This window comes from Sinohyriopsis cumingii, chromosome 8, assembly GCF_028554795.1.
Source record: "Sinohyriopsis cumingii isolate HCF-2022 chromosome 8, ASM2855479v2, whole genome shotgun sequence".
Taxonomy (NCBI): domain Eukaryota; kingdom Metazoa; phylum Mollusca; class Bivalvia; order Unionida; family Unionidae; genus Sinohyriopsis; species Sinohyriopsis cumingii.
Genome location: NC_142968.1, coordinates 64,010,570 through 64,032,256, shown reverse-complemented (window position 1 = coordinate 64,032,256; position 21,687 = coordinate 64,010,570). Strand labels below are relative to the sequence as shown.

Genomic DNA, 21,687 nt, shown 5'->3' with positions numbered 1-21,687 from the left:
TGTGAAACATTTACAACAATAATCACATCAATGTTGCTACTCAAATGAGAATGACCTCATACATATGTAAAATAATACTTATTTCCTTTTTTAAATAAAAGTAATGAGTCTTCTCATAATTCAGCACCTCCTGCTCTTTTAATATGGAAATTCCAAGGTCACAATTTAATTAGTGAATTTTAATTTTTTATAACTCTTCTCTAATGCACGAAGGTAGAGACCACAAGAGACTGTTGATCTATACATTTATCCAGTAAAATGTTGTTCCATACGATTTTCAGCATTGGCTTAGATCTAAAAAAGACTCCTTTTAAAGTTACTGCGGGGACAGAACTAAACTTCAAATCAGGGTAAATGCAGAAGAAAGAAAAGAAGAAAGGAAGATAAGAAACTAAACGTGAAAGAGTGAAATTGCTTTAAAATTATTTGAGTCTTATTTCATAATGCCGGATCTATAGCGGACTATTGGCTGTAATTTTGTCCTAATTTTGTTATCAGAGCATTGTCTGTACATGCTTTGTCATTGTCCTCGTCACGTGATACCAATGGAGAAAATAGTAATTACCTACCTGACAGTAACATTATCAGCATCAGAGTATGGTTAGATCAATTTAAAGGAGAATACATTAACCACATGGACATGCCTTTACTCCATACCATATACTACAAAAGAAACTGTTCTAGGAAAGAATGCACGGTGTTGCTGCCAACTCTTAATACACATGATAAATGCAAGAATCCTGGGATGAACCAGAACTGCAAAGACCAAGCTGAGACTCAAACCCATGCTAAATGAGATGTCAGTGACCTGTAAAGGTGAGTGCTTTAGGCTACTTGGCCATCAAAGGCCCATAAATTTGAAAGACCTGTTATATTTTTTAAGGATTGTCTAGGAACCAACTAGATCTGCCTATGGGCGGGTCTTTACAGAAAAAGCTCTCCCCATAAAAAATGCAGTGTAAATAGATTTTTTTAAAAATAATTTTTTTTAATTGGGGAAATAACTTAATATGGACTAAACTGACACAGATGAACTTGTAGCATACACAAACTCATTAATGCAAATGCATGCCTAGTCTCTTGTGTAGTTCACGAGACATTAACTGGACAAGGCTGTGATAGCAGGATGGACAGACAGACAAAATTGTAAATAAAACTGGGGATAACTATCAAAAATGTTGATGAAATGGTCTCCGTTTTTTTCAGGACACAATGTCTAGTTCCGTCACAATATAAAGGCCTCCAAATTAACATGAACGTATCTCAAAAAGGTTTTTAAATTATTTTATTGCTAAATTATTGTCATTATGACTTACTTTTCATGGATGTCCTAAAATAGTTTTCAGAAAATATACATATGATGGCATGTGACTCTACTGGCATCTGTGTCTAAGAAAATGGTCGAGTAAACGCAACCCCAAAACCTCAATGCTGAAAACAAAGTGGACAAATGTTTGGATGGACTTTTGGACAGGCATCATCAATTCATAAATCAGAATTGCTTTGTGATTTGGTAAAAAACTATCTACATTAAAAATAATTCTGTCCAAGACCTCCAAACATGTAATAATCACAAGAAATCCATAGAGCTGGTGTCTGTAAAATGTTAATTTCACTTGCTTTCATAATAGGGATGCACGACTTTTAAAGGGAAAAATGGAATTAATAAACAAGATTTGCATGAAGGTTAACTCAAGACTATACAAATTCAACGAAAACCCATGATGTCTTTTGGATGCAATTGGATTTCATCTGTAAATATATACATATCTGTAGATGTGAGCCACACAAAAGTCTGTATAGAAATTAGAAGAATGATTGAATATCGATGTAGACCAGAACAGATGTATGGGTAGAAATCTTAAGAACGACTGAATATTGCCCACATACATATTACAATGCATTCACAAATTGGTAAAGTATGTCTGATTATTTTTTTTAATGCTGTAACTATTCCAACGGCTGCAAGGGAAAGTAAGTTGATAATAAAATCCAGCTCTCCTCATAATAATCGCACTCTATATGTGACAATTTCCATTGGTTGTAAATTTAAATCCGCTGTAGTCTCAACCTCCTCTTCCTCATATAATAGGGACAAACTCATGGCTGTGGCCGATATCACCTCTACCTCTTTAAAGACACTGGAAAGTGTAACCTGTTGAAAAAGCAATAATATCATCACATAAATTCTTATATACTGGTACATATGTAACAATTTTAACAATTTTTCAAATAAATGAGTTTTCTTATACCAAAAATACATGTCTGGGTACTCTGATTTATCAATGAGCTCATACGAAAATGATACAACATTCTACATTGCATCTATGGGTGACAACTTCACACTGAAAAGTGCCTTCCTGGGTCCCAAGTATGTTATCCTTGAACAGCCCTTAATAAAATTGACACCTTTATGATGTTCAATGTTTAGTTTTAAATTAAGTTACAGTGTATAATACAATACTTTTGATAATACGCATTAAAAGGTAACTAAAATCAGAATGAACTATTTCATTTTACAACAGAGATAAATACTTGTTGATAAATTTCATAGCTAACCGTACCATAAAAGATGAGATCTGGTAACAAAAGGTTTGAACAATTCATTTTGGCACAATAATATCTGATGTCACAGAAAAAGATTAAAATCAAAATATAGATCAAGTAAAGGTTTTTCTAACAAATATATTAATGTCTGGAGATCAGTATAAATATTCTCATATAAAAAGAAAAATCAGAAGAAAACATCAATAAATCAAGTACATTATTTAAAATAGGCATACTATTTTTTTGAAGAAAAAATACTGACATGACAAAAAAGATTTAAATAACAAATAACCAAGGATACTGAGAGCACTGCTACTGCATATAACAATGCAAAGGGAAATGCTCAACTTTTTACATATACACTTTGCAAATGTCTGTTGTTAGTGTTGTATAGTGGATGCAAATAGCTCCCCACATTAAAGGAACAAAAGACAGTAATTTTCTAACAAGAGGCAACTGTAGTAATAATCAATACCATTGTTCTGACACTTGATACTCGGATCGTTGTTAACATTTCTGCCAACAGCTATTTCTCTGTTATAATGTAACATCTTTTTTCACATCAATCATTTTCATATCAATAATTTTTCACATCAATATTTTTGTATATCAATTACAATGCTTGTTTTAGACTAAAGCAGATCTGTGGACTTACTTTGCCATCTGCAGTCTGGCATGTCAGCCCTCTAGAGAAGAAATTGCAATCCACTCCTAATCTGTGCAAAATTAATGCTGATGTATCTTTGGGCACTGTTCTTACTGTTAAATCATCATCCTTGTTTTGCATAGTTCTCAGATTTAGGAAATGAATATCACAGGGTAAATCAGTTCTGATGGCTGAGAATGTATGGTAGAGTGGAAACACCTCTTGTGTGTGGTAAGGCATAACAAATACGGGATGAATTAAATGGAGAGAAGAAACTTGTCCCAGTAATGAAGGGAAGGCAGCATGTCTTGACTTCTCCTGAAAAGGAAAACAAAACCCAAACCCAATCAATTATTCATTTATTAATCTCATTTCCAAAATGCATGTATATATTACAGATACTGAGACAAACTGGGAAGAAATACATTTTACAGTAAACCTCTCCACCATATATGTGTATATTGCATTACTAAGAAACCTCACACCTGCTGAATTCGCATGACTTGAATCCATCCATTAATGCCATCCTTTTGTAATGTCACTTCTATCATTGCAGAAATATACTATAAGATTGGCTGAAACAATCTGAAGCTTTTCTTTCTTTCTATCTTTCCTTTATATTACTTTTTATCAAACCTGCATTATGTACCTTAAGGGATAATTACTATGGTATATAAGTAGTTAGAAAGAGACAGTTTTAATATTGCATTTAACTCACTCTAAAGAAAACATAAAATATTCCATTAAAAAAAATGCCAACTCTGTGCTATTAAATCAAGACTAGCGATGAAAAACTCCTCTGCTGAAATTCAGATGCAAAAACGTTTATAACAGAATTAAACACTACATTGATTTCTATGATTATTATCACATCAAAGAATGCTTCCATCAAGTATGACAGGGGGTTGAAAGGATAAGAAAATAAAAGAGTGAAAAATTATACACAAATATAAAAATGGAACTAAATATGTCCAATTAATAAATTTATAACCAAAACTGTTTCAACCTGAAAAAGAATAAGTTGAGTAAGTTTGAATGACCTTTGTCTTTTCTGCATGGACTCAAAAATGTATGATTTGAAAGACACACTTTAAAGGAAACTAGTTTTGTTGTTAAAGCATCAACGTACAGGTATTGGAGTTTTCCTCTTCTCAAAGAGAAGCCAAAATTTGTTGGGTGTTCTTTTGTTGTCTTGCACTCCCTGGCCCAAACCGCGGTCATCATCCTGGGACAATGTACGATCCATCATCACCTCTATCGTTCCTGTAAGAAATATCAAAATTCCCTTTAAAACTGCAAACATTCATAACCAATTTTTCTCAAATTCTTTCCACCATAATCAGTGTCTGTTATGAATCACACCCAACATTCTCCAAAAGGATTTGCCCGCCACAACTATAATATAGCTGAGAATTATTTAATCCCATGATAACTTGCAAATTTCAAACCATATTATGAAGTGTAGGCAAAACATTTTGTAAATAAAAAAAAAAACAATCACTGGAGCTGCCTAATGTACATAATAAGTTACAGGGGCATGATGCAGGTCCTTGAGCTGGTATATAAAACTCAGTACATATATTTTGCAGTAAAACCTCTTATGAGAGACAGCCCCTTCTGCCAACAGAAAACAGTCTCTCAAGACAGGTGGTCTCTCATAACAGGTTTGTACAAAACGACCAGTTTCCAAGGTGACAAAATATACCAAATGGTCATTGTTTTTTTGTGACAGCATTGTTGGCTGTTTAAACTTGTGCATACAGTCTTAGGTTTGGAGTGGAGAAATTCAAATGCACCTTGGAATCAAAATGGGATATAAAATGTATTGTTACAGAAAAAAAATCCTTTGTGCAAATATTGACAAAACATCTTAACAGTGCATTGTTATATCATAATCTGCTTATGCTGACATCTGGCCTAAGTACCTTATGCTGTGATAATACTCGAACAGTCACGCTACGGGGCTAGCTACAAGGGACCAATCTTTGAAGGTAGGAACAGGAACGACAAAAATCAACCAAACGATGGCTAGTTTATCTTAATGAACCCAGAAAAAATAATTTTGCTGAAACTGAATACATTTGAAGCACCAATTATTCTTTATGAATACTTAGCAAATGAAATGTAAATTCTGACTCAATGTTCTAAAATTATTTGATGTTGCTGTCAGAATAACAAACAGGCATTGTTTGTCCCTCCAAAGTTATTCTAGCTGTGACTTCAATAACACATGCACCTTTCATCAAATCAAGCCAATACAAATAAAGTACTGTTCATCAAAGGAAGTCAGCAAAATACTTAAATAAATGCCATAGAATCTGAAGGTCTCTTACATTTTCCAAAGTGACTGAAGATGTTTACTCTCATGTGAAAGTTTCCTTTTCGCAGGAAAAATGTTTATGCTTATGACTGCTACCAATGGCAGCATAAATGCAAATTAAATTTCCAATCTTTTGAAACCAAATATATCTAGCCATCAAGTTACTTTTTAATCTGTTCACATGTTTTAATTTCCTTATGAAGAGTCTCATCCCCTGGGTAGCCTCAGCAAGATGATAACTGTCTCCAGCTGACCAAAATCTAGCAAGTTTAAGTGCATGTGTGTGTGTGATATGAATTTTTAATGTAGCTTTAAAAGAATTTTGGTCATATCACTATGATGTCTGCAGTGTGGCAGTTTATAGTGACGTCAAGCACTGGGGCATCATGCTGCAGACATGTAGCATGATGTCCCACCCAGTTACATTATCCTGACACAAGGCCGAACAGTCCTAACACTAACCTCTTAATGCTGAGCACCAAGCAAGGCAAATGTTAGTACCATTTTTATAAGTCTTTGGTATGACTCGATCGGGGATCGAACTCACAACCCCGTGGGGATGCTCTAACCACTAGGCCACTGGAGTGGTCGGCAAGTTTCAGTATGTTTACCTGTAGCATGTAAACAACTACAGCCACATGCTACTGGTGACAATATCATAGTGAATTGTTTAATGACACATAATTGTTGACAATGGAATATAGCTCAAGTAAGTACTACCATTTGTTTTTATATATGTGTTATTTGTTTTCTAACAGGATGTGACAAATATATGTAAAACTAGAATTTTTTTAAAAAATTGGCTGATATTTAAATTTAATCTGATTTAAAAATAAACAACTACTCGTTTCCCTTTACACACATTTGTGCATCAGGGACGCATGCTGGAGAAAACTGATGCACGTTTTGTTGCTGGGCATTTTTTGATGCAAAGAATTTGCATAATGCGATCAGGATTTGTTTAATATCCAATGCTTTGGATGAGGGATGGCATCGTGTATACTTTGAGTATAGGCATAGTCTGGTTCCTTGCTGTGTATGGTCCATGTGTTGCACTCCACTATTTGCATAGTGGAGTGCAACGCATGGAGCATATTAAACAGGGAACCAGACTAGCATAGGCAATGTTATGATGGAGTACCTTCCCCATATCTTGCGAGCTCCCATGCGATTTCCATTGAGCTCATCAAGATGTCACCCAGATGTTTAACGTCAATGCTTATTGCACTAGAAAGTGATCACCAGATTAAAATGGTGTGGACTAAGAATCATTAGCGAAGAAAGTGAAAGAAGCAGAACACAAGAGTACCGTATTTACCGTACATGTTGGGACACCGTATTTGTTGGGACACCATAAATTTATTTTAAAAGTAATTTTTTTGTGCACTGTATGTTCTGGGACACATCGTTTTTTTCAAGTCGTAAGTTGTGGGACTCCTTTTAAATCATTCAAAAATTACATGTTGGAAAATGCACTCAAACGAAAATTTTATTAAAGAAAACTTTAAAAAAGAAAACGCTGTGAGTGTTGTTTGTTTACACTTTTCTTCCTAGATGCAAATTTGCTAAGAACAAGAGCTCAGGTAAGAATGAACCATTTGTGTATATGAGAACGAGTTCAACTTTTTCTGTTCTAATTTATGCTTCAACAAAGTTTTTTTAATTAATTAAATGCCAAGTTTTATTTGCCATTCATGCTTGTTACACGACCTATTTTGGCATGAGCACAGTATAAACTATTCACTGTAATTACGTAAAAATATATTCAGAGAGAGAGAGAGAGCGAGAGAGAGAGCGAAAGAAAGAGAGAGAGAGAGAGATACCGGTAGATAGTGACGGTACAGAGTGATTGATAAACATACTAATTCTGAAACCGAACATATTTTATTTACACAGCAGTGATAGCTGACATAATCCAAGTACTGCTGAACAAATTTGAATGCCGCTAATATATTTAATTTAAATCCTTCAATCTGTCCACATTTTTGATTGCCCACTCAACCTCCTCAGGCTCAAATCCATCAAATTCGTCTTCCTCACTGTTGCTGCCATCACATTCAGTATTTCTTATGATATTGTCCTCACATCCATTCAAGTTATTGTTAATACCACAAACTTTAAATGATTTTCAGATCAGATCTGGCTTGTCCCGAAGCGATTCGACTGCTTTCACAATCCAGTCCACAACTGTTGTTTATCTGCACTCTTAATACGAGACGTGTTGTCACTTTCCTTGGAAAGGCCCTCTGCTGCTTTACGAATAAAATTTGTCCAGCTTTTCCTCATGTTGGACTTGACCAGTTTATTTACACTGACGTCGAGTGGCTGTAGCTTGTAGGTGCTTCCTCCCGGAATAACTGCAGGCACCATGTTACCCCTTCTCAAAGCCCGTTTTACAGCATCTGTAATATGCGCCCGGAATGAATCCATCACTAAAAGAGACCGTTCATTTCCGGTATACTTGAGATATATCTCTTTAATCCACTGCAGCATCACCTCCTCATCAACCCAACCCTTCTCCTGCACATGTACGATCCATCCTTTTGGTGCCTGAATATCTTTTAGCTGCCTCACACCACGAAATATTATCATTGGTGGCAACACATCTCCTGCTGCGGAAACTGCAAGTACTAAGGTTAGATGCTTTTTTCAGCACCAGTCGTGCGAATTCTCACACTTTTAACACCTTTCTTTTCGACAGTTCGTCCAGGAATTAGATCAAAGTACATAGGAGTTTCATCCATGTTAATTATCATCTTGTCTTCGAAATCGTCTTCTTCTCTTCTGGCCTTTAAGAATTCATGGAATAAATGTATTTTCTCCTCCAAATCTTCTGGGAGACGCTGGGCCATCGTTGCACATGAACGAAGCACGAGGTTGTGTCGCTTTAAAAAACCTGTTGCCCAGTTCCTACGCATTTTCTTTCCATGCATGAGGCAAGGTCTCTTCACTACTTGAGTATGGCACTACAAACTTATCCATAATAGCGGAGATCTATAATGTGGTTTATTTTGTTTTATTTTTATTCCCCTTTATATATGCTATGTACGCGATAATAATGACTGCGAGGAATCACTTTTTGTGTAAATGTGTGAGAAGTTATCGTTTCAAAGTGTTCCATTGTTTCTATTTATTTTCAAAATCCCAGTGAAAACCGGTAGAAAGAAATCAAAGTCGGCTTCCCTATGTCGGCCGACTTTGTATATATATATGTATAATTAAAAACAATCATGCTAAAAGGAATGCAAAGTCTGCTTCTGGGATTGGCTTGCTTTGCAATAAATTTTAACCTTTGTATTTGATATCCTACCTGTAAGTTCAAACAATGAGTTTATGGCTGTTACAAGGTGTGTTTATTCAACACCTGGGGTTTCATTTATATGCCGTCTGTAGTCATAATTGACACGAACTGGTTTCGAGTTATTCGGTGTAAATAGTATACACAGCATTAACTTGCTTTAATAATACTTTTTGTAACCCATGGAATCAAAAAGATTGTCATTTGTACTCTATAATAACGATTTTAGTTTGCGAGATATTGTCATATTGTTACCGTGGATATAATACACTCTTGGTTATTTTGTACCTTACACCATGTCACGCATGAATGGCATGTGCTTTTGTGCAATGGGATTGATAATTCTCACTCTTTCTCTCTCTCTCATTCGTATGTGATTTTGCAGGATCCAGTTTTCATTCTCATAACATTCAAACCTTCAAGGACAACCAAAGATGATTCGTTTCTCAGTATTCATGTCAATGACCAATGTGTTGTGTTGTCTGACGAAAGCAATAACACTATGGATGCATGCGCCACATATACGGAGTTCGTGGATATATTTTGCTTTTAATAAAATGCTAATGCCGACCAAAAAGTGAATAAATGATAACAGTACAAGGTTAGTTTCTTTCATTTTATTATCAAATAAGCATTTTATTTATCTATTTTATTGTAACATGCGGTGTGGCCGGTTGAGGCGGCGGGGTTGGGGGGTGGGGGGCAAATTGCACACTTTTTCATTTCCTAAGTCTTGGGACACATGATGTATGTTTAAAAAAAGATCACCGTAAGTTCTGGGACAGGAAAAAAAATAATTATTTTATCGTGTCCCAACATATGCGGTAAATACGGTAACTGTGGATCTAACTTTAATGAAAAATGGAGAAAATAATTCCCTTGCGTAATTGCAAAGACTGAAAAAGTGCATACTCCTTTCAGGACAGGGTTTAAGAATTTTAAAAAATCTGCCCTTGTCACAAGATATCTGGAGAACACATTATCACCCAAGACATTCTTTCACAACAAGGAAATCAGTAAACTTGCTTGGACAAATGCGTTATTTGGATTCAATTTGGAGTCAGGTGGTCAATGCAGATTTGGTTGGTTTTTAACTTGCTGCAATAAAAGAAAGATCTTAAGAAGATTAATCATTAGCATTTTTGATTTTTGGATAAATGTGTTCTAGGATGAAGTACAATGAAACCGATTATAGTACACATTTTATGATTGGTGGTAAATTAACTGTGATTTGGTTAAAAATATTTATTTGGCTTTTTGTACTGGTTGTAAAATGTGTTGGTCTATAATACTGCTACAAAAAGATTATAAGGAGACTGTTAAAAGTACAGCTTTAAACTAAAAGAAAAATGAATAAAATTATTCTTTGAATGGACAATGCATTTGTTATGACTTTCCATTTAGAAGTACACTGTAGCAATCAAGATTTTCAAGATTATTGCCATGGTTGCCATACTGCATGTTAGATCAGCACCATTTTCCATTAGTAACAACTAGATATTATAAGAAGTCTTGTGGTAAAACCTCAATGTTAATATGACTTCCCATTTAGAAGGAATAACACCAGTTTTCAAGATGGCACTAATAACAGCATGATGGAAAATCGGACCAACATAATTTTCAGATCTACTAGACATCATAAAATATCTTCCATATGCAGATATGACTCTTCATTAAGGAGGAGTAGTAACAATAAGATTCTGAAGATGACTGCTGTGATGGCTATGATGTCAGATTAGTACCAACATCTTCATAAAATATCTTTTAATGAAAACACCACACTGATCCAGTAATAACAAGATTTTTAATATGGCTACTGTGGCAGCAATATCTGATGTCTCAGCAGTACCATTTTCATTTAGGACATTAGGATGGACGTGCTTGTAAAGTTTCTTGGCAATCATCTGAGTATTTCAGGAGTAGTGATAACAAACTTGTGCTAACTGACAGATGGACAACATTATATCCTATATGCTATCTTTGTCTATGACCAGTGGAGCTAAATATAGCAAAGATTTAACATAGTCTGTTTCCCAACCAATTAGCAACCAGAGTGTTACTTTACTTAAAAGTACAACAGGGGAACAGTCTAGGATTTAAAATGGTACTCCCCCAGACTAAATTTTTAGAAATTACTAAAGTTTGCATGGACAGAGCAAGGTATGGTTTGAAATTTTTAAGTTATGAAAAGACTGAATAATGCTCAAACATATTGTACTTATGCCAGGTAAATCCTTCAATAGATTGAAGTTGGGGTATGAATCAAAAATGAATCAGAAGCTGATAATTACAACCTCTGAATTTGTAACCTTTACTAACATTGATAATAAGCTAATATATATATATATATATATATATATATATATATATATATATATATATATATATATATATAATCAGAAATATGATCTTGTTTCGAGAATGAAACTTCCACCTCTCTTTATTAATTCAATTTAACAGTTACTGTTCATTTTTTAATTAGCTAATAGTCTCACAGACAAGGGATTTTCTAATAGTTTTTGATTTGCCAAATTTAATGAGGATTTTGGGATCTTTTTTTTCAGTTACCACAAGCTAACTAAAGTAAATGGAGTTTCAATCACAAACCTGCATCAACATGACCAATCATTTAATATAGGTTGTGATGACAACCTTGGTGGTAATGTTTAAAGTCTTCACAAATCAATTTTCAATATGATTATATTCATCATTCTTAAGAGAAGGAAAAATGAGTTGCTGATAATAATTTTTATATACTCACTTAAAAGTTGAGCCTGGGGGAGTACCATTTTAAATCCTAGACTGTTCCCCTGGTGTACTTTTGAGTAAAGTAACACCCTGATATGACAGATTAGGGCCTATGTTGTTTGTTTGACTGGCTACTCTTAAGAAACTGTATTGACCAAGATCTGCCAGCACATTATGGGGACTAATTACTGTACTGTCTTCCAACTATCCCAGAACCAATTTACTTCAGTACAAAAAGTAAATACTACACATAGTGGCATCTGTGTTATGACTATATGGTCTTAAACTAAGTAACGATAAAGAGTGAAACCCATGAAACTTAGTAAGATTCAACAAATATTTTTTCCCTCCAAGAAAACAGAGTAAAAATTAAGAAAATTAAGAATTAAGAATGAACTTACAGTATTGTGAATTGAATCCCAAATAGTCTTAAAAGACTGCTCACAATACAAATTAAATATATATAACATCTGCATATAATAAATTCAAATTTTGTTTGTTAAAAAAGAATTCTGTTCTAGAGGCTGTTCCAGAAAAAACATACCTCGAACTCTACGAATGCATTTTCAATGTTTAGTAGTCACTTACTGGTGCAATAAATAATTCTCTATCATTTTCATAATAATCAAAGTTCTCTGGCATATAGTTTGAAGAAAAAAAAGAGAGCTGCATTTCTGTGGAACAGTCCTAAGACAAAATACACAGATATATAATCCTTAAGATTTAATTAAGCTGATGGCTTTCACAAATGTCTTCCTGGTTTGAAGATGACAACTACTTGATGTTTAACAGCACATCAACATATAAAAATCTCTTTGGTGCTGAGGCAACAGGAGAAAAAGTACCTTGCAGACAGACAATGACTGAGGCAGCTGAAACTGGCTGATTTGAGCAAAATACAAACTTGCACGCCAAAGATTCACAGCATTGTAGTTACCCCATTTTGATGATGTTAGATCAAAAATACATACAAATACAAGATAAATACAGATAATTTATCCCCCCCCCCATTGAAAAGTAGATGAAAGTGATATTTTTCAGAAAGGTATAACTTAGAAAAGTATGTGCTGACCTTGTTTCTGACTGGCTGTCCCCAAGGACTGGGCAGTCAGTACACTAAATCTGTAGTGATCATCCTCCAAAAAGGCCATAGTGGGCATTGGGTAAAAGTTAGCTTGTGACGGCAGTTTGCTGTAGGTCTTACGTTTCTGAATCTACAAGATAGTCAGAAAAACAGTCATTAAAAGTCATGAAAATTAAACTTCAACAGTAATCATTGTGAAAAGGGGTTAGATGGTTAACATAAATGTTATATTTGTTCATGGTTTGCATTCAAATTATAATGAAGCTTCACAAAACTGACCCCTCTGTAACTTGAATCCCTTCTAAAGACTGGCCCTGCTGTAATAAAAGCACATTCTGCAAACTGACCCCACTGTAATCCAAGCAACTGCTGATTCGCCCCTCTGTAACCCAATATATTCACTGAATGCTGTCTCTGTTACCTGAAGATGAACACCTGCTAACTGGTCCCTCTGTAACCTGATCACCATTTGCAGAATGACTCATCTATAACCAGACCACCTTCTGCAAACTTTGTAACCCAAACACCTGTGGACAGAACCCTGTGTAGCATGAACACTTTCTGTTAAATGACCAATCTGTAATCTAAGCACTCTCTGCTGACTGGCTCCTCTGTAACCCGAGCACCTTCTGCAGACTGACCCCTTTGTAACATGAGCACCTACATACTGACCCCTGTGTAACTTGAATATCTTCTGCAGACTGATCCTTATGTAACGTGAACACCTTTCCCAGACTGACCCCTCTGTAACCAAAACACCTTCTCCACACTGACCCATGTGACCCAAACATGGGTCAGTGTGGGACCTAAACAGCCTTCTGCACAATGATCACATATTGTGGCTAAATAAGGCTGCTTTACTACAAATTAAACCTCTGTCTCCTGCCATTTCAACACTCATATTTTGTTAAACTGACCAATTTTTTTAATATCCCAACAGTGTTGAGTTTATGGTAGCTTCACTGAACTTTATACAGGTCTGTTCTGGACTCTAATATTTGGGTGAAATTATTTCTTTCCATGTAAGAATATGATGAACATATTGAAATAGGAAGAAATTATTGTAGAAAGTTAAAAAAATTTTTTTAAAAATAGTGATGTACAGTGCATGTACATCACTATTTTTAACATTATTTCTTTTATAACTTTCTACAATAATTTCTTCCTATTTTCAATATGTTCATCATATTCTTTTTTAAATTTTTTTTAAAATATAAAACTTCTCTTATTTTCCTTTTATAATATAGTTTTTGTATAAAAAGCATCCTCAAAAATAGGTTATAGTAGAAAATCCACAATCGTTTCCATAGTAGAAATCATCTTTTGATATATTTATTGATGAAATATTGTACAAAATGACCCAATTTAATAATAGCAGGATACATCTACTGATGTCTTATTGGGCACAGAAATTAAATTATTCACTTTTTGTCTCAAAGATTGTGTGTATATTTTTGGTGTTAATTTTGTGCATAGCAATGTCAAAATTTACCCGGGCTATAGAATTAACTCATAAGCACAATGAAGGTACTAATTACTAGTCAAGAAAATTACCTCATTCTCTTTGCCAGCAGACCATCTTCAATGATCATGACTGCATAGGATTAATAATGCTCTATAGTGTTGATACCAAGTTTTGTGATATGGTCAGCCACTGATTGTGATGAAACCCATATTTTGTCTAGCATTTAGCACACAGAGATGATCATGATAATGCATTTATATAAGACAGGACTCTCTTGATGGGACTGACACTATACTAGGTGAAAACAATTTCAAGAAATTTAAGATAAGACCGTTTCTTCATTTAAGTTGTGAGTGTTAAAACCATTTAGGATATTTCTGATCAAGAATAAGTTTCGAAGTTGCTGCTATGGCAGCCAGATTGGATGTAGCTTGTTTGTTTGTTTGGCTTGGTGCTATATCTCACTGCAACACAAGTAGGTTATTTAGTGTAAAGGCAAATGGAGTAAAATGCCTTGCCCAAGGACACACCATGGCAGCTGACCCAGGCTGGTCTGATAGTAGGATTTGAATCTGCACACTTTTGGTCATTAGTCTGGCAAGCTAGCAACTGAACCACCTTGGCTATCAGACTATGTAAGACCGAAACAATTTCATTCAGGACAAACTAGACATAATTTGATGTCATTTGGTGACAACCCTATGTAAATAACACCGTCAAATAAGAAGCAATAGCGATAACAAAATTTTCAAAATGGCTGTAGTGGTGGCCATTCTGGACGATAGATAACACCATTTTCATTTGGGACCAATAAACATCAGGAGAAGTATTTTGGTGAAAACTCCACAGTGATGTAACTATCCAGTAATAACTAGATTTTCAAAATGGCCACCATGATGACCAAATTGGAGATCAGATCGGTACCATGTTATTTATTCAACTAAATATTATAAGAAATATTCTCATACCAATATGGAGGAATAGCAACAAGAGAACTTTCAAGATGGCTACCATGGTGAATATACTGATGTCACATCAGTACCATTTTAAGTCCAACTAGATATCACAAGAAGTCTTTTGGAGAAAATCACATGTCAGTACGACCATCTGGAAGTATAAAACATTTAAGATGGTCACTGTGGCAGCTATATTAATACTATTTTCATTAGGGACCAAGTAGACATAAGAAGTCTTTTGGTGAAAACCTCATGTCAACATCACTTTCCATTCAGGAGTAGCGATAACAAATTTTTCAAGCTGGTTGCTGTGGCGGTTATACTGGATATCAGATTGTTATCATTGTACTTAGGTCCAACTAGACATCATAATATCTTTTACTAAAACCCCATGTCAAAATGACTTTCCATTCAGAAGAAGTGATAACAAGGTTTTCAATATTCCTGCAACTTTGGCCATATTGGACATCAGATTGGCAGCATTTTCATTTAGTATCAAATAAATATCGCAAGAAGTTTGCTAGTTAAAACCCCATGTCCAAATGATTATTTGTTCAGAAGATGTAGTAATTACATGATTTTCAAGATGGCAGCAATGGTGGCCATATTGGACATCAGACTGGTACTATTTTTATTTATGACCAACTAAACATTATATGAGGTCTTTTAGTGAAAACTCCATGTAGATATGACCATCTATTCATAAAAAGTAGAGTGGTAACATTCAATTTAGATTCCAGTGCTTTGGATTCCAGTGTTTCCCTTTATGCACATTTGTGTGTCAGTGATGCAAGCTGGAGAAAATTGATGCATATGTTTTGTTGCCATGCATTTTTTGATGCAAAGGATTCACATAATGCAATCAGGATTTATTTAATATCTAATGCTTTGGATGAGGGATGACATCATGTATACTTAGTCTGGTTATCTGCTTCATATGCTCCTTACGTTGCACTCTGCTATTCATATAGTGAAGTGCAATGCAGGGAGCATATGAAACAAGGAGCCAGACTAGCATAGGCAATGTTATGATGAGTACCTTCCCTATATCTTGCAAGCTCTCATGTGATTTCCATCGAGCTCATCAAGATGTCATCCAGATGTTTAACATCAATGCTTGCTGCATCAAAAAGTGATCACCAGATTAAAATGGCATGGACTAAGAATCATTAGTGAAGAAAATGAAAGAAGCAGAACACAAAAGAATAACTGTGGATCTAACTTTAATGAAAAATGGAGAAAATAATTCCCTTGACTGGTCGTGTGAGTGCAAAGATTGCAATAGTGAATAATCCTTTCATGACAGGATTTAAGAATTTTAAAAAGTCTGCCCTTGTTCTGGAGAACAAATTATCACCCAAGACAATTTTTCACAACTAAGAAATCAGTAAACTTGCCAAGGCATATGTGTTATTTGGACTACAAAGTCAGGAGGTCAATGCAGATTTTGTTGTTTGTTTAACTTTGCTGCAATAAAATAAAGATCTTAAAAAGTTTAACTTATTAGAAAGAAGATTAACCATTAGCTTTTTGAGTTTTGGATAATGTGTTCTTAGTCGAAGTACAATGAAACTGATTATACTAAAAGAAAAATGAACGAATATAATTCTTCTTTGAATGGCCAATGCATTTGTTTGTTAATTGTGAGAGAGAGGAGAGAGTGTATGTTGTGCAAGCTGCAATATCATATTTCAAGCTGAAAAAGCATGGGTGAGATGAAAATTTGTCAGTACATTTCTGACACCAAGGGTTCTTTATTACCCTCAATTTTACACCCTGGGGGATACACTGCTTCGGACAATGTCATCATTCCACAGTTGCCTTTTGCTCAATGCAATTATCAAGCATTGCCAATATTCATCTATGAACCAACCATATGTACTAGACTTGAAAATACAGGAAGCCAACAAAAAAAGAATTAAAATCAGAAGTGGGGAAATTGAATAAATGGAGCATGACAGTGTTGCCTGATGTTTGTACACTAATTTTATTGACATGGTTTTTGAATGTTTGTGCACCATGATTTATTATTCATAATTATTTTAAATGACATTAACCAAAATTTTATCATGTTGATCCATAACATGTACTTCATTTTTAAATGAAAGTATTAAATAATTCAAAAATTATTTGTGCCTTTCTTACTTCAAATATATCTATTACTCACATTTGTATCATCGTCTCATGAAAGGTCACTCCTCTCTGATGTAGAGGGGTTGGCTTTATAAGAGGGGAGGCCACTTTATCAGCTTTTCTATGGGCAGACAACTTACCTGAAATCCATTCAGGTCTGTGTAAAAGACACCATCTGGGTTCTTGACATTAGTCGAAATTTGTATCGCCACTTCTATGTTGCTCTTGCCTTTGATATCAACAATGTTGTAAACCTCTACAGATGACCCCTCTGAACCTGATAAAGATATAATGATAATACTACAATGACCAGTACATGCTACATCTGACCTGACCAACAAATACTCTGCAAAAAATTGACCCTGAGTGAATGAGTGGTCTAAAGCACTCACCATCACGGATCATTACCATCTCACCTCTGACTGTGTGAGTTCGAGTCTCTGGTTTGACCAAGGTAGTTATGTGAGAAAGCTTGCCAGTAGTGGTTCTTTCCAGGGTTTTCCCAGTTTCTTCCTTCACCATTTACACTGGCTGCTATGTATAGCCTATCTTGTGCTGAAAAATGGTGTTAAACCCTATAACAACTCTACAAAAAATACTTTCATGATGCCTACAAAAGCAAACCATGAACATATACAAACTTAATTTTAGTAATTACAGTATCATCACACTGTAAATCACAAAACTGGTGCAAGTACTGAATTGTCAGAAATTTTATTTACATGCAAAACAACACTTTTGTACAATATGGAAAATGGCTATGAGTACAATCTTTACCAAATGCTTTTAGATGCCAAATTATTTTTAAACTATGTTGATGTGTAGAAACCAATTTGTTATAGTAAAATATGTTTCTTCAAAAATAATTACCCAATCATAATACCTTAGGAGAAAAACTACCACTAATTCATAAATCCAGCCCTCCCAGATACTACATTTACCTCAAGGGAACTAAAAGTTGTCTGCCAACCCAGTGGCAATTTGGCAGAGTGATATCCCCTTAAATATAAGGCTTGGCAGCAAGGCGTAATGATAAGTTAGTTAATACTGGAGCAGAAGGCATGGCTGCTATGGATGTAACTGTGGGGAGGCTGGGAGGTGAATGTGTCTCATGATTGGGTAAGTATTTTTGAAGAAACATTTTACTATAAAAAAATTTGTTTCTTCTTCGAATACATTACCCAATCATAACACCTTTGGAGAATAACTAAGAGGTTGAGGGAGGTATATCCTCTTACCACGGAGATAAAATCTCCGATCCCCTAAGGTATGACAGACAGCTTCTAAGTAGACCAACTCCATCTGTAGGGGCATGGCATCAAAAGGGAAAAAAAATTCCCCATGCAAATCCAGCTTAAGTTGTGAAGCCATGTCTTAAAAAGCTGTCTTTCAACCTGGAAATGTGACCTGTTGAGCTGCATATACAAGTCCAAGGAGATCAGATTGTGCCCTATGGGATGACAAATCTCGAAGATAAAGACATAAAAATGTGGACTCTGATCTCCATCCCAAATCCTGAATGATGAAGGTTAGAGAACAGTTCCGTTCAAATGTTAGGCTGGTGGCAACTGCCCAAACCTCATGAGCCGAAATGCGTAAAAAAGTACACTGAACCAGGGTTATTTCCCTGTATGCTGAGCAAATAACCGACTTGATCCAGGAAGTGATATTCAGAGCTGATATATCATCTTGACCTGATTTAAGAGATAGAAATAGGTGTGATATCCCTCTATGCACTGACTCCGTTCAATTAAGTTACCACTTCAAAGATCTGACATGGTCTTGTTAGTGGCCTTCAGTTTAAGTGTCCAGATGAGAAAAGACTGGTTACCCGTAGAAGGGCGATGATTCTTGGTGCTAAAAGAGGATGCTGTCATAAGAAAGACTGAACGATCTTGTCAAAATTGCAGGTAATTGGGGTCAGAGGACAGAGCATGTAATTCATTAATTCTGCCTGCCATTGCTAAGGCCATGACGAAGCAGGGCTTGAAGGAAAGGTGCACCAGAGATGCCCATGTTCAGCCTGGTTAATACCGTGGGTAGGTTCCCCTTGAGGCAGAGAGTTAATGTTAGGCCATGTATACTCAAAGTTGCAAGGAGCTCAGATACGTCCTTGTTTTGTCCAATATCTTTGCACCCATGATGACAAAATTTGTCTGTTATCATTGAGCAATAGCCTTTGATTGTACTTGGAGCTAATTTGCTCTCTTCGAAGAGCCAGAGGATGAAATTAGCTATCTGCAATATCGATGCCTGGAGAGGTAAAATATGTTCGTTGTGCACCAGTGGGTGTAAAGTGCCATTCCTAGGCATGCAGGTCCAGGAGCTCCGGGCAGGGATGAACAACAGCCATGTTGGTTGTTTGAGTAGATGAGGGAAGACCCAAATCTTCCAATGCCAGATTGATGAGGTCGTCGATCCACGACTTCTCTCATCAGAGAGTGATTAAATGAAGTCACAGGCTGATTCCCTTGTTTGCTGTATCACATGGAATCAGAGGTATTGGTGGTTGGTGTACAAGTTAAGGTTGGTCCAATCCAATGATGGTGTCCACTGCCAAAGCTGTTGGGTCTGGGATGGGAGAAACAAAGAATGGGTTTGGCATTCCCTATTGTTGCAAACAGGTCTACCAATGGTCGATCCCATCAGATACAGATCTATGTGAGAGCCGAGGGATGGAGAGAGCATTTGTTCTGTACTAGTCGATTGTTTTGTGACGAAGGGATGATCAGTGCATTAAGGAGTCATGGGATATGGTGAACTTGAAATTCTTGTTGATCACTTCCTTAAGTTGCATACCATGATGCAAAGGTCTGGCGACTGGAATCCTTGTTATTGAGGATAATCACCATATCAGGATTGAGTTCCTCCTTGTTGTTTGAAGAAATCCCACACCATGACACAACAGTATAGGGACTGGGATCCTCCTTGGTGCTGGAGATAAACCAACATTGTAGTCTTGAGATAATCCTTGTTGTTGAGAAAAGTCACCACTGTAGATAAGTCAGACAGAATGAGAACATCTTGGCCTTTTAGGTATTCTTGCCCCTAAAGAAAAGCTGTCACATTGGCTGTCCTCTCCTGAACTACTGATATGTCATTCCTGGGGTGATCATGCACCACTGGTGTCCCAAAATGATGGTAGTGGGTGGGCTCCCCTGCCTTTCGTACTTGCATTGGCAGGCCTTAATCTCAAGTGAGTGAACGCACAGATGCATACCCACCATGAGCCAAGTTAGGCTGCTCTAAATTCTGCTGATGGTGCCATGAATGGGTACAGATGTTGAAAGGATGGTCAAATGGGCCAACTTGAAGACTCCATTCATGCAGACAAAAACAGAAGCAAAGCAGCAGAAGGCAGCCGAGGTCCATGATGTCCCCTGCCACATTGAGCAATCCGATGCGGGTAGAATTCCTCAAAAGACAGGTGCTACCATGGGAGATAAAGTATGGGGCCTGTGTTCTGAAGTCCATACGTAAATGAATGAATTGTTGAGAAGATACAAGGTTGGATTTTTCCTTGTTAATCATCAGTCCAGATTAGTAACATGGGTCATCATGACTGGTCGGAGCTCACTGATGCTGTAGGATTACTCGATTCATCAGAGAAGGGTTGTATGCAATTCTCAGGAACGTCCTGGGAGCCTATGAAAAGACATGAAGGTATGTGCCATTTAAACCCAGAGTGAAGGCAAAGTCTCCCTTGTGGATATCATTCAAAATGCGTGACGATGACAAAGTGTGACTAATTTAGCTTTGGCTTTGCAAGGTCTCTCATAATGAGAGCATGCTTCTTGGCACAAGCAGAAGTAATAACTAACATATACTTATGTCTTGCCACCAAGTTTTATATGTAAGGGGATATCACTCTGCCCGACCGCCAATGGATTGGCAGACAACATTTAGCTCCCTTGAGCTCAAAGTAGTATCTGGGAGGGCTGGATTTGCATGGTAGTGGTAGTTCTCCTAAGGTAATATGATTAGGTAATGTATTTGAAGAATAAATTTAAGGACAATGAAAATGATTCCCAAGAAAACTTTTGACAACTTTGGATTGGGGTTGGTGTGGGGCAAGCATTATTTACTATCATCATAATTCAACATTCAGCAGACATCTGATTGGGTTGATTGGTATTCAGCTGGTTGGATGAACATTAATCATGTCTGAGTAATATTCTCTCTCTCTTCATGATAGAGTTATTGTTAAAGAACAAATACGTAAGACTAAAGTCATTTACTATGCCAAATAATACAATAACTATTTAGAATGGCATTTTTAAAATTCAGTCGGATATATGCAAAGGAAAATGTTCAGTAAATTTAGTCGTCTACTGTATCAGTTTGTTTGTTGTTGACTGATTCACAGTATCTATTTAACAAAAGGGTAAAGTATATGATCTATTTTACCATTTAAGTTGGGCAACAAAAGCAAAAATACATGGTTCCCATGCTTTTCTAAATATAAATTTTGCAGGATTTTTCCAGGATGA

General features: G+C 36.0%; 1 protein-coding gene across 2 annotated transcripts in view; it reads right to left on the bottom strand.

The window, feature by feature from the left end:
- Positions 1 to 1,268: 1,268 nt before the first annotated feature.
- LOC149793685 (alpha-mannosidase 2x-like) overlaps positions 1,269 to 21,687 on the bottom strand; it is a 79,867-nt gene continuing 59,448 nt past the window's right edge. For both annotated transcript variants that reach the window (XM_089967659.1, XM_089967660.1), the window contains 5 exons: positions 17,338 to 17,474; positions 12,632 to 12,773; positions 4,323 to 4,456; positions 3,203 to 3,511; positions 1,269 to 2,155 (listed from right to left, as the gene is read on the bottom strand). In XM_089967659.1, the coding sequence (XP_089823785.1) occupies positions 2,003 to 2,155; positions 3,203 to 3,511; positions 4,323 to 4,456; positions 12,632 to 12,773; positions 17,338 to 17,474 (875 nt within the window). In that variant the 3' untranslated portion in view covers positions 1,269 to 2,002. The remainder of the gene's footprint in view (positions 2,156 to 3,202; positions 3,512 to 4,322; positions 4,457 to 12,631; positions 12,774 to 17,337; positions 17,475 to 21,687) is intronic.